Consider the following 14,420-nt stretch of genomic DNA (forward strand, 5'->3'; position numbering starts at 1 on the left):
CTGTGCTTGTGGCAGCTCGCAGCACTACTGCTTTGGTACAAAATAATGCATTTCATGGGGCTGGGGAGACAGTTGTGTGCTTCACCAGCTTCAGATGTATTTTGTGGAATGCTGTTCCCAAGCACAGCACTGAGCCTGAATTAGCAGGATGCAAATCCAGGCTACGGGAAGTTTAAGGAGTGAATTGCTGGAGTGTTGGAAATTCCTCTTCTCTGCCAGTAGTCAAGTGTTCTCACTTGGCTGGATGTAAGAAGAGCTTCCCAGTAAGCACAGAAGGAGTGGGCATTTAATTAGGATTCTGCTGCTGGTTTTCATTGTTTGTTTCATTTCATATCAACTGGATGCCTCTGTTCCCCTGCATAGATTGGAGCTCTAGGTATGAATGTTTGTTGAGTCACCTGCCTCTGAAATATAAATCAGCTAACCTTTGGCTTTCTGGAATATAATTTCTCCAGAAGAGAATCCTTATGAGACCATGAAACAATTATCATTTTAGAATTGCTGTAATGTTTTCGTTAGCTTATTATTGTGAATAATCAATTTTCGCCTTTAAGATGGGCTTTAGAAAATGTTTTTTGAGTATATGAAGAGAATTATATTATATTTATGATTTGAGATATAAAGTGAGTTTGGAAGAAAACCAAGTGAAGACCTCATCTTCAGATGAGGTGAAGTTGAAAGTAACTTTGGAAATATGGTGACAGTGGATGGAAGTGGAAGAACTTCTTATGACTCTTACATTTACTTTGCTGCTCTTCAACTGTGATTTTTTTTTTTTAAAGCAAAATGTCCCCAAGTTAGGGGGAAAAAATTGGGATAATAAGGCTTTGGTGCAGAAAAATCTTTCTGAAGGCTGCTTTAAGTTTTCTAAGCTGCTCCTAGAAGAGGAGTCTTTCACTTCCTGTGCTGTTCCAAATGGCAGCATTAACCCCTCTGGCTTTTCAGGTGTGGCAGGGTTTTGTTAGAGAATGAACTGCTCAGGTAAGAGCCTCTGCTTGAATAAAATAGTGAATTTCTGAGTCATTGCAGTTCAAATACCTGCATAGGAGAAGCTGGGGTTTGAGGTTGTTACCAATGACCTGAAGGAGACTGCTTGTCTGGGTCTGTGTTTGGAGCTGAATGGACTGTTTGGTACCAAACCCAAACTTGTCTGTTATATGGTCTTTTTCATTTAAAAATAAATGCATTCATAGGATAGACACAGTTTAATTCCAAAAGCACTCTTTTGCTGGAATTCGGTTTCCCTTCAAGGAATTGACATTAAAATTCCAGCCTGACATGCTACAGCCTTTGTAATAATGAACTTCTCCTTCACTGACCCACTCAGATTGTGTGGAGAAGACAACAAGCACAAATAATCACAAAAGCCAACAGTCTGAGCTGCTGCTTTGGGACACTGCTGGCTCCTGTGAGATTCTTGCACCCCCTGTAAGTGGTTTATCAGCAGCTCCACGGAATGGGCACTGCAGGCTGCAGGTGAGCACAGGATGGGATCTAGTGGGATTTCTGCTCCCTGGAAGACTGAAAGGAAGTGATCTCTGCTTCCACATGTACCTCAGTGAAATTCAAATGTTTAGAAAAAAGCTCAAGGCATTTTCTCAAATGAAGTTCTTCACAAGTGATAGCATAAATAAGCTGTTATAATGCTTCCAAATCAGGCATGTCTCCAAAAACCTGAAGGATAGGGCACCTAATTTTGCTTCACCTGTCCTGAAAGAGTAAAAAGGCTTGCAGTATCAGCACCAGAAAGTGCAGCAGTGCCCCAGGAGCGTGGTGCTGCTGTGGCCAACAGTGACTGATGCCAGCTGTGACCTGGCAGTGCGAGTGGCTCTGGAGCACTGTCACCCTCTGAAAGAGCTGGGTAATCCCTGGTTTGTTCCAGGAGTCAGAGCTCCAGGCTGTGAGTTCCTGGAGGGCTCTATGGGAAGCACATTAGTAATTACATGCAGGAGGTCTGTGAGATGATGTCAGAACCAAGGGAAGCAATTAATTTTCTCTGTTGCCTTTGGTAGCAGACTTTGTGCAGCAGAACCAACACCATGAGTAGTAACACTATATCTGAAGGAAAAGATCCCTCACTCCCCTTTCCCTGACACTTAATTACAATTATGTTTTGCTGAATGTTTCTGGAGCTCAAATATTCCAAGCCCAGGAGGTGGCAGGCGTGGGATTGGTGCCTGAAGGTAACAATGCTGGATATGCCTACAAAGGCACTGGCAAAAGACAAGGGCACTGCTTGTCAGCTTCCCTCAGTAATTCCAAATATATGTTTGGCATATTATTTTTGTCATCCAAGTATCTTCCAAGGAAGAGAGTGAGCTGCTGATATTTTTTCCCCCAAAAAAATTATTTCGTTCAATTCTATGAATTTTGTTAATATGAGTTAAGCTGTTCTCCTTTCTAATTTCGAGTTGATTAAATTGACACTGGTTTGACTGGTTTGCTTCTTTCAGAACAAAAGCTGAAATAGCAGGGTCCTGCACTGAAAGCCAACTGTCCACAAGAAAGCTGAATTAGCTTGGGCAAGTTGCCTTTGAGTTTTCAGTACAAATGTTTTGTAGCTTTATGACATAAAAATGTCATCTTTAACTTGGGCTTGCCCAAAACAATCTGTAGCTATGATATTTTATGAAAAATCCTTTGCTAGGATTTTTCCCTCTTGAGGAGCTGGGAACCCCAAGAAAGAAATGTAAACAATTACTATCTGCTGCTGTGAATGCAACAGGTGCATCTTCCACTGGCCCATGTGGATTGTTTTCACTTGATGACCAATCACAGCCACCTGTGAGCAGTCACAGATTTTGTTATGCATTCTATTCTTGTTCTTTCTAGCTTGCTGATCAATCTTTTCTCTCTGTTCTTTTAGTATAGTTTTTATGTAGTATTTTAATATAATATGTATCATAATATAATAAACCAACCTTCTAAAACATAAAATCAAGCTTCACGTCTCCACACATGGGGAGTCCTCAACAGCAATCCCTCAAAATACGCCAGAAAAGGAGCTGCAACTACTGCAAGCATGTGCAGTGAAATATTGAAGCTGAGGAAAGGAAAATGCCATTGTAGATCTCTGGCACTCACCTGACCGGTCTGACAGCATTCCAGAAGCCAAGGACTTGCCTTTGAGAGAGGGAGTGGAATGGACTTAATTGACAGAACTGAGGGAGTGAGACCACTGAGAAATGATGGATGGATGGATGGGTGGATGGAGAGGGCTGCTGCTGAGATCAGATCCACTGTGTGTTGTCCATGGCCTCAGTGAGAGGGACTGCAGGACAGTGCTGTGCCCTGGGGGCACCACATTAAAACCTCTCTTTTCCAGAGGAAAATGATTACCCACGAAGGACTTGGTATACTGATGATGCTCTGGAGATTATTAGAAAGTGAAGATGTTCCAAATATTCTGACGTTCTGACAGAGTTCAGTTACTGTGCCTACAGGCAGAGAGGGAGAAATAGGAGAGAATTCCATTTAATTAAACAGCAGTCACTGACTGCACAAGAAAATCTCTTGAATGCAAAACAAAGGCAGAAGTCCTGGAGGGAGAGCTCTGGGCACTTCCAGCCAAACCCACAAGTGGCTCTTTCTTGCTTTCAGCTGGGCTCAAGCTTTGGTAAGAGTTGGGAGCTCCTGTAGTGATGGGCTGGTTTGGACAGTTGTGGAGGTCAGTGATGGAGCCTGACCTCCACAGCTGGGCTCAAGCTTTGGTAAGAGTTGGGAGCTCCTGTAGTGATGGGCTGGTTTGGAAACAGGCAGTGGAATATCAGTGCAAGACATGGGGGCTGCTGCATTAATACTGGCATTTGTTTGTGCTGTGAACCTGAATTGTTACTCCCAGGTTTGTTTTCCTGGGAAGAGCACACACACCCCAGCACAACACTGGATTGTCAATAGGTGACTATAATTAGCTGTGCTTAAATGGCTGAATCAGGGTGTTTTAACCAGTATCTTGCAATGCTGGGAAACTGGCAGGATCTGAAATACTTAAAACAGCAAAATCCTGTCAAAATCTCTCCCAAGTCACCTTTCAGCTGAACAGAAGTACAACATGACTATTAAGAGAATGCTGTCATATTTGAAATATTTTTAGCATAGTTTCCACTGTTTTTGCATTTGTACTCTGTCCTGTTCTACCCCCTCCCCAAAAATAACTTAAATCTTTTGGCCAGTTTCAGTGACAAGAAAGATCTCGCAGACAGCTTACTTAATCCCAGCTGCATGAAAATTAAGGGCTTGGTGGAGACGATAAATCCCAAGATTTCCTCTGCTTTAGGCAAGGATTGCCAAGGAAGTTTGGCTGGTTCCTAGGCGAGCCCGGCCAAACAAAGATCTGTGGTCTGCACACACGGAACCTGGCGCAGTGCTGGCTTCCTTCTCTCCAGCAGTAGTTGGAGGACAGAAATAGGAGCTAAGCTGCTCCCTGTGCAAGGGGACCCTGGGGAGGGGGCTGGGGCAGTGGCCTCGGTGGGAGGGGTGAGGTGGGGAAGGTGGGAAGAGAAGACAAGCCTGCAAGGAATCAGGATTTATTAGTTCCTCTGTGTATGGCTGTGGAGAGCTGGGCCATACGCCTGCCTTGGGTTTATAGCCAGTGATGGAAGACTTGAAATTATTTTTCCTGTTGAAAAAAAAGCAAAAAAGCCAAAACTTTCCCTTCCGTGTAGAAAACCCATGTAACCAAAGAAATACCCTGTGAAGTAATGAGCCAGATGAGCTGAATACAGAATTCTATCATATGGAGAAATTAGGTGCTGTTGCAAAAGGGAATATTCTTTGAACTGCTGTTATGGTTGCTGATGTTAGCAATCCGCTGCAGGTTAGCTGTAAGTAAAACAAATTCAGGAGGGTAATTAAAGAATGAGCTTCTCTACCATGTGCAGTTCCCCAGGAGGAGTGCAGGGGACTGGCTGGTTGTTGCATAACAACACACACAGGATTCAAACAGTTGAGGTCAGTTGTTTTCACTGGCCCATTCCGTCCATGGAAAGAAAGAATGTAGTGAGTGTACTTCATCTTTTTTTTAAGCCTGCTAAGGGACCTTTAAAACTTTTCTTATAAAACATGGTTTATACAATTTTTTCATCTTTCCCTTCAGTTTCCCATCTCCTCAAAAAATAAACCCTGGATCTTTCCCTCTAAAGTCTGCTGTACCCTGCGTGCTCCATCTCTTGCTATAAAGCTACTGTGGTGCAGGGGCAGCATCCCCATGTCCATGCAGAGGGAACAAGAGTTTTCTGGCCTTCTGCTCTAGGTCTGTATGGTTTTATGGTGTTATTGGAAGACCACCACCTCAGTCTAGGGCTTTTTTTCCCCTCAGTTCCCTGGATAAATGTAGTGCCATGAATAAAATAAACACTGCTGTCAGTGTCTCAGCATATTTTTTTTCCCTGTGCTTCATTATACAGGATTCTTTCAAAAGAAATATAACTCACAGTCTTGGCTGGTTCCCAGCACCATTAAAGGTCTGCTGGCACTTTTCTTAAGAATCTGGCATTTTGCTTCTCTTTTTTATAGAAATTCATTTCACCCTCTGCTCTGTAGAATTTCTGCTGCCCTTTAGCCCAGCTGTGGCTGCATGGTAACCCCTCTCTGGCACTTGAAGATTGCAGATACCCTTAGAAGTGTTTGGAGGTGAAAGGAGCAAGTGACTTCCTCATTCACTACCAAACTGGCCCAATGGATGATACAGAATGAGATGTCAGTCCCTAATCTTGGAGTAAAAAAAAAAAAAAAAAAGGTTCTGTGAATGGCTCATTGTTAAAAGCACACGAAGTTGTGTTCCTGTCTGCAAGGTAAGGGTCTGACTGATCCATTTGGCAGCATTGCCTTTCTTGGTTTTGTTTCTGGGAGGGGGAGGGGGAGGACTTTTTTTTTTTTCTTTTTGGTTTGTTTTTAAAAGGGAAGCACTGTTTGCTGACAGTGATGGTGAAGTTTCAGCAGTGACACTTTTGCCTGTCCCCTTAACCCTGCACGGCTCCTTGGCAGGGTGCCGTGGGGACTTGAGCAGCTGCTCCTCCGCTCCAGCTGTGAGAGCTGGTGGCACCCCCGGGCTGGGCACTGTCCCCAGCGGCTGCAGCCGGGCCGGCTCCAGGGCTGCTCGGTTTTCCAAGGCCTCAGGGCTGGAATCCAGGTGGAGGTGGTGAAAGTCTGCACGGGGCAATGTTGTAGCTGAGGAGAGGAGTAAGAGTCACTACCACTTCTGGCTACTGAAGCTGCACTTTTTTAACCAGGTGAGAAGTCCGGGAGTCCCTCACTGTGCATGCCCAGAGACCCTGGCCAAAGGGCACGGTGCTCTCGGCCCGTGGAAGCTGCAGGAAGCTCTTAGAGGCTGCCCTTCATCTCAGCTTCTTTCTGTTCTCCTCTCTGCTTGTCCCTGAACTCTCCTCAGCTGGCAGGGCTGTGCTTTGACCCCTTTCCTCAGCTGGTAGGACTGGTTCTGACTCGCAGCTGTGGAATCCGGGTCTCCTGACTGTTCCCCAAGTGCCTTTCCTGGTGGTGTCCTGCTGGGAGGCTGCAGTGCCCAGCTGTGGAAGGATGTGGTGACATGGGATTGTCACACTGTTCAGCAGCATTACAGAGAACTGACCTCACAACTCCCCACCAGCCCAGACAGTTTTCCTTCCGCTTAAAGTCTGTGCCAGAACTTGCAGTTTCTTCTTCTTGTATTAATTCCTCCTTCTGACTCGGCAAAATGATTTGCCTACCTCCCATGCTGCTCATGGCTTCAGAACCACTGTGCACACCACGCTCCCACACTGGGAAAATGCACAATTCCATGCACTGAGGCACTTAAAGCTACCAGATGTTTTCCTAAAGCAAGTTCTTTATTAGCTTTTGAGGGTGGGGCTTGGCTTTTTTCTTTTCCCCCAACTGAAAAGCTAAGAAAAAAGCTTCAGCACTTTTTACATTGAGAATTTCAAGGAGAAACAAGCCTCCCGTCTGATGCCGAAGTTAAACGCTAATCACCGCTCAGCTCCGCTGGAATTTGGCAGCACACCAGCGCTCCTTCCCTTGGAGGTCACGTGAAATCCCGGAGCCTTTTCTTAAAGAACCTCCCGCTCTGTTCAGGTACTCGCACAGATGGAACTTTCCTGTTAGGATTCTAATGCCTTTTACACTCGCCACTGCATTAAAGCACCGTTTCTAATAAGCACCATTCAGATCGACAAAATTTTATGTTTAAGCATTAAAATACTTTTAAGTGTGTTTAAACTACATAAAAGCACTTTAAAATCTGGTTTGAATTGATATTCCTATTCTGCTGGAATAGAATCACAGTTTTAATCTTGGAAATAGCATTTAAATGTGCTTAATGAAAAGAAGCCACAATTGGTTCACAAGTTCATGAGAGGCTGTAGGAATATCTGAGATGAAGGTTGAGAGATGAGGATCTTTGTTCATTTTGTTCACTGAGAATATTTAAGATTCTCTTTCAACTGCCTTTTACACCTAATTCACCAGCTGGTTTTAATTTATGACCAGTGTCTTGGAGATTCTTTCTGATGGGGAGTTTTTAATTCTGTCAAAGCTGACCTAACTGTTCTGTAACAAACAGATAATTTAATTACAGTGTCTGTGAACAGCATACTTGGTTTTTTTCCCTCAGTGCTGCTTCTTCCTTGTCTTCACTCTTCAGTTGCATTTTAGCTGGATGTGAAGAACTCAGTGATTAATTCCCTGATCTGATTAGCTCCATACTACGGTGGTGTCTTGAGTGCTGATCAGTGACCCAGTTCCCCATTTTCCTGGTCCCCGTGAGCAGGCACACAACGGAATGGCAGGCTATGCTGGAAACTCGCAAAGCCAAAGTTATCTGAGAGCGATCTGATCCGGGATGAATGCGGTGACCTTTTTCCTGGATCATTACTCCTATTTACATATTAAACGTAGACATTTTTTTCCTTCCTGTGCTGCAGAGCTGTAAAGGTGCCGTATCAGGCAAGAATGTGTGTAAAGGATTCCTTTGTTAAATGTTGGCAGCAGCCTCAGCAGGCCTTGCCAAGCCAGTCCAGCCCACCCACCCATCCAAGAGCACGCCAGGGATCCCAGCCCAGCCTGGGCTGAGTGTGGACACCCCTGGCAGGGCTCTGCCCTGGAGCCGGGACACCCAGGAGCTGCCCTGGAGCCGGGACACTCAGGAGCTGCCCTGGAGCCGGGACACTCAGGAGCTGCCCTGGGAGCTGAGACACTCAGGAGCTGCCCTGGGAGCTGGGGCACTCAGCACACGCTGGGACCAGCCCTGCTCTTGCCCCAGAACACGCTGCTGGAGCAGAGCTCGCTCGCTGTGCTCTCCCTACCCCCGGAATTGGATGCCCAAAACCAAACGGGTTCAGTGTGTCTGTGCCTCCCAGCACCCCCAAAATGCTCTCGTGATTTAAATACATTTACACTTCATGTCCTCCACTCAGGGGAGAAGGAAGTTATTGAAAAGTTTGCAGAAGGGTGTGCTGGAGGAACTAAGCAAACAGCCAGAATAAAGATCTCCTACCACCTCACCTTTTGCTAAACCACTCAGCCACCTTCCCCCTTTGTCCTTCTTCACCACACCTTTAGATTCTCTTTCAACACACTGACGTGTTTTGGTTAGAATTGCAAAAGATTGACCACACTAATACTGGATGTTTCAGAGATGTTTTCCTTGTTTCGCTCAGGATAGTTTTCCAGAACTGCAACAGGAGTCCTTCAAAATAAAGGTTAAATGTCTCTGCAGGTAAATATGCATAACCTGTGTTTCTGAAACAGCCATGGAGCCCTCAGTTACAATCCAGAGACACTCTCCTAAATGACAACCACATACTCGTGATGCTTCCTGCATGAAAAAAGAGCTTTGTGACAGTTCTGATTTCCCCAGAGTTATACAAGAACTGAAATAAGAGACTGTAAACACCTCTTAGTCCAGCCCTGTGCCATAGCGGGATTCTCCCCTTACGTGATTTCCTATTGTTAGGCCAGGTTCATGTGACACAAGCAAGAGTTACCCTCTTTCTCCATGCTTTGCTCATGTTTTCTTATTTTTTTCTTTCCCTGCTGCTCACCCTTCACCAAAGGGCAGTGACTTTCTTTTACACATCTCCCAACTCTTCACCTTGCTTGAGAATATTGGCCTCACCCTGCTACGGAGGGTGTAGCAGAGAAGCTGTGGAAGGACTTTGCACAGTCAGCTGCAGCTCCAGTAAACCAAGCTGTGACTGTTAGTGGTGAACAAACCCCTGGCTCTTTCCCTGGTTCTCTCTCCTTGCCCCTCCTTCTTTGGAGATGTTTATTCAGAAGCCAAATGAAACAAGAAAAATATCTTGAAATTAAAAATCACGCGTACAGGGCAGAACATATGAAAAGAGGGATCAAAGGAGCTTCAAGGGAACTGAAAGGGAGATGTGAAGTAGAACACACAGGTAACTGGAAAGCAGATCCCCACGTGGATAATCCACAGTGTTCATGGAAAACAGAACTGTAGCAGTCAGACTCTTGGAGGCCAGAGGAAGATGCTAGAATAGTTAATGTGTTCAAGTCCTGTAACGTGGAACAGGTGACAGTGCAGACTATCAGTGACAAGAACAGGAGCATGGGTCCATCAGAGCCTGGCTGATAACCATGGCAGATCACAGGATGCAACTCTGAACACGTGAACTTCACCATGGTACACAGCAGTACGGCTGTGTTTAAAAAAACCCCAAACCTTAGCAGCATTTCCCTCACCTGCATTTGCCAGGTTATGTTGCAATTTGTCATCATTTGTCGTGACATAGCACAAGGAAAAGCACCCCCAAAACCTGATTCAGAGCCAGTCAAGGCTACCTTGGAAAACGTCACTGTCTCGAAAGACAACACTCATGGAAGAACGGCGCGGAGGTTTCCGCTGCCGGAGCCGCTCGGGCGCAGTGTCAGCGCAGGGGCTCGGCCGTGAGCCCGGGGCAGGTCCCGCAGCCTGGAGCCTGCTCCGGGCCGGGGCCGCAGCGCAGCTCGGTGCCAGCAGCGGCTGCAGAAAGCCGAGCGGCCGCGGGCCGGGCACGGCAGCAGCAGCAGCACTCCGGGCTGGGGCGGGCGCGGGGCCCGGGGCAGGTGCGCGGCCCTCTCCGCGGGGCGGGCGCGGCGCAGGCACCGCCCGGCTGCGCGCCCTCCGGGGCGGGCCCTGCCCGCCCTTTCCGCTCCGCGCAGGGGGAGGAGCGGCTGCGGCGGCGCCGCTCGGAGCTGGGCTGCTCTGCCGGGACCGGGACCAGAACCGGGATCGGATCGGTACCGGGACCAGAACCGGGATCGGGACCGGCATCGGCATCGGGATCAGAACCAGGACAGCGGAGCCGGGAGCGCGCCCCCGAGCGGCGGGGCGGGCTGCGGCGCTCAGGGCTGTGCGCCCCCGGCCGGGGCACGGCTCTGCACCGGGACAGCGCGGCTCCGCTCCGCGCACCCTGCGCGCCTCTCCGCACCGCAGCGCGGCCCCGCTCCGCGCGATGCTGCCCGGGCGCTCCCCGCACCGCTGCGCCTGAGGCGGGCGCGGGGTGGTCATGCAGTCCTCGCTGCCTTAGCTGAGCGCGGCGCTCGGCCCGGAGCCCGCGGCCATTCCCCGGCGGCACCGGCGGCACCCGCGGCACCGGCACCATGAGGAACGGCGATGACCTGGAAGGCTTCGACGGCGAGGCGTCCAGCGCCTCCATGATCTCGGCGGCCAGCAGCCCCTACCAGCCCACCACGGAGCCCGTCAGCCAGCGCCGCGGGCTGGGCGGCCTGCGCTGCGACCTGGAGTACCTGCGGGGCACCTTGGGCAGGCTGAAGCTGGCCGAGGTGGTGAGTAGCGCGGCGGGGCGCGGGGCTGCGGCCGGGCGGTGTGAGGGGCGGGCCCGGCCGGGCCGTGCGGCTCTGCCGGGGCCGCGGGAGCGAGTTCCACCGGGCCCTGCGCCCGCGGAGCGCCGGCGTGCCGAGCCAACCGCTGCAGGGCCGGGACAGCACGGCAGGCAGCCGCGGTACCAGCAGCACGCCTCCTGACCCCGCTCACGGCGTCCCGGTGCCCGGGGTTGCCTCCCGGCCGTGCCCGGGTGAGGCTCCGCCGTTCCCCCGTGGGACCCGCCCGGTGCCGGGTGCGGAGCGCGCCGGGCCCGGGATCCGCCCGGAGCCCGCAGAGCCCTCGCTCGCCTGCTTGCCCGTAGGGGGCTGAAGTTCTCCTCAGTGCCTCTAGTAAAAAGAAAGAAACCCTTAAAAAACTCTCGAACACCAAACGTGAGGTTTTGTATTGTGAAATTTAACGTGAGCTGGGTTCGTTCGTGTGCTTTGGACATCTGAGCTGGTTCAGTTTGATGGAGCCCGTGCAAGGCTTGGACCACCCCAGCAGTGAAACACGTAATAAACACCAAAGCATTTCAGCAGTTTCTGTGGTGCTAGTGCTGATGTTTGCCTTCATCTGATCTGCTTTCCAAGTCACTATGATTTTTATATTTTTCAAATCAATAAATGTGTTTTTCAGGATATTAGGAAAAGTGGTGTTTTATGAAAATGGCAATCACCTTGAAATAGATTTTGAAGTGATTTCTTACATTGTGTTGCAAATTCTTGAGAATTCTTTGAGAAGTGTGATGCCAGAAACGTTTTAATATTTCGTATTTATAACTTCGGCATTTAAAACCACTGCTGGTTAGTACAAGGCAAAACTTGCACATACAGGTTTCATGAAAAACGCATTGGAAGTATCCTGGCTTCAGCTGCACACAAGTTTATAGAGGACTCCGGTGATGAATTCATTTTTTATGAATGCCCAGTAAAATCCAGCGTTTGGAAGTGTGATTTGTTTTCATCTCATCTCCTCAGCGCAGGGTAGGATCTGTGCTCTGCAAGTGGTAGCAGTGAGCGTGTTAGCCCAGTAAAACAACAGGGACCAGCAGTGTGTGTGTTGTGTGTGTTCAGGACTGGAGCCAAAGGATCTGTCATCACTGTGCAACATCTACCTGTCTTCGAGCTGTTAAAAACTGTCCATGTGGTGCAAATCCTGGGGTGGTGCTGCCTGATACACTGAAATAATCTGCCCTCGGGATTTTTGTTTCAGTTCCTACTACAGATCCTTTCTGCAGTACACTAATAACCATGGCAAGTCTTGTTAAAAACTTGTCAGTAAAATGACTAATTACTGATTGTAACTAAATCCTTTATTATTAAATCTGACTTGCTTGGAACAAATCCCAAAGATACTTGGAGTACACCTCGTAAGTTTTTAAGTCGTGTAAAGAAAGATGGGGGAAAACCAGGCTGTGCTGGAGTTAGCAAGGTTTCCTTGTCCCTGGACAAAGACACTGCTGCTCCCAGTTCATCCTTGGGGAGATTGATACTTGCAGAGCAGTGTCTTGAGAGAAGCTGAGCCGTGCTTTGTGCCCTTTTCATAAGAATGATCTGAGCTATTGCATGTGGTTCCCAGGAGTGCATGAATGCAGAGGGGCAGCAGTTAAGAAGAAATTAGATTAGATAGTGTGGGGTGGAAGGCTGTGTACCACTTCAGCCTGGTTACTTGTACTCAAAAAAACTCCTCATTCATGGTAATGGAAGAGCAGACTACTGACATTTGCAAACCAATGGAAAACTGAGCAGTGTTGGAAAAGAAAGGAGAGAGAGCACATTCCGCTGTGTACTTAAGTTGCTTGTTTGTCAAGTATAATTATTTCAATTACAATATTCAATAATACCTTTACAAAAATACTGTAGGAACTGAAATGTAACAGAGTCTGTGGTGTAGAACTCTATGTCTTTAAAACAAGAAGGAACTCCTGGCACTCAAAAAACATTACAAAAAGGAAAAAGGCAAGTATTGCTTAAGATAAAAGTCTCTAAGTGTATTATAGTAAAAAAAGAATGTTACAGGAAATATTACAATGCATGTGCTTCATTTAACATCAGGATTTATCTTAAAATACATTTGTGATTGACAGGCAAAATATCAGCTCAAGGCAAACATTGCTGCTGCTTGTTCTAATCTTTCCTTGAAGGGCTTCCCACAAATTGCCCTGTGGTGCTGAGGGAAGGAAAACTGCTGCTCTTTGTGGCTTGGATGGCCCTGCTTCCAAATGCCCATTTTTGACTGTCAGAAGGAACAGGAAATGGGGAAAACCCCACATCACTTAAAATAGGTGTAAGGCTCTGTTAATTTATTGTAGATTTATCTTTATGGTTCCAAATAAAGAGGTTGTTACAAGAAGGAAACTGCGATGACATTGTAGGCATGTGGAGAAATGTAAGTCCTGCTAGAGGGGACAATAGTTTTAACTCATTAATATTTCAAGACAATATGCCCCAAAGCGTCCTTTGAAGGGACACCAACATAATGGGTTGTGATGATATTTCTTGTATGGTATTGTGCAGCTTATTTCTCAGCCTTGTTTTGGTTTCTGCTAAGTTTAGATTTGGTTGCAGACTGGAAAACTACAATTTAGGGCTGCATCTCCTCTTTATGGCCAAGCTGAAGAGTTCCTAGTCCTTGGCCGGTGGTCAGTAATAACAGTGTGAGGAGCAGTGAGGGAGTGCGGGAAAGGGCCCATGTGGAACAGCTTAGCGTTGAACTGACTTCCCTGGATTTGACAGTGTCATTGCCAGGTGGGTGAGCTTTTCAGAAAGGAGTCCTTTGCCTGCATCTCAGTGTTCTGTTGAAATAGTTGTGTGTGTTTGTTGGGATCTGTGAGGGAGCACCTGCTGCACTGGGGCTGCAGCCGTAGCCTCTTTACAGCAGCAGCTTGGAGGAAGGTGGGGAGTGTTGGACCACGGCAGAAAAGGAGTGTGCAGGGCTCCTGACACCTGAGGGTGTCACTAGACAGGTGAGGAGTGACACACGAAGGGCATGAAGGGAAATGGAAGGGGGCAGGACTTACGGTAGCTTGGAGCTTTCATGTTTGCTTTGTGCCTTTTGGTTTTGTTCTTGTGGGACTTTGAACTCAAAAGGGAGGTCAGGGAGAAGCCAGTGCATTTGTGTGCTAACCAGAGAAATGGTTTTCCTTTGGAGAGGCTGTCTCTATTGACCTTCTGGCATTTGAAAGGAGCAGTACCTTTTCTCATGGAAGGAGTGAGAGGTGGCTGTCCTTGGAGAGCAGAGCAGGAATGTTCTTGAGGATTTATTCTCATTTCTTTCTGGCATGAATTTGTTTCTCATGCTTTTGAGGGCTTTAATACTTCCCACAGAGACTGCTGTACAGTGATGAAATGGATATCACTGGAAAACTTTGCTATGCATGTCCTCAAATTATTTATTTCAGTACTTTCTGCCCATTCCCTTGAATTTCCTAAGGACAGTCTCTCCTTTTCCTGAGTGTGCTTGCTGAAAAGAGGTGTTTACTGTGGAGAGTCAGGAGGGCCCATTCTGCCATGCCAAGGAGATGAGCAGGTTAGCAGGTACCCCCTTTTTGCTGGAAATAGTTTCAGTTTAGATGAGACTGTCTGTTCCCGCCCCCCCCCCC

General features: G+C 47.7%; 1 protein-coding gene across 1 annotated transcript in view; it reads left to right on the forward strand.

The window, feature by feature from the left end:
• The first annotated feature begins 10,588 nt into the window (after positions 1–10,588).
• CMTM4 (CKLF like MARVEL transmembrane domain containing 4) overlaps positions 10,589–14,420 on the forward strand; it is a 36,155-nt gene continuing 32,323 nt past the window's right edge. The window contains exon 1 of the mRNA XM_041462861.1: positions 10,589–10,782. Coding sequence (XP_041318795.1) covers positions 10,597–10,782 — 186 coding nt within the window. The 5' untranslated portion in view covers positions 10,589–10,596. The remainder of the gene's footprint in view (positions 10,783–14,420) is intronic.

This window comes from Pyrgilauda ruficollis, unplaced genomic scaffold (genome assembly GCF_017590135.1).
Source record: "Pyrgilauda ruficollis isolate IOZ18807 unplaced genomic scaffold, ASM1759013v1 scaffold160, whole genome shotgun sequence".
In the NCBI taxonomy this organism is placed as follows: domain Eukaryota; kingdom Metazoa; phylum Chordata; class Aves; order Passeriformes; family Passeridae; genus Pyrgilauda; species Pyrgilauda ruficollis.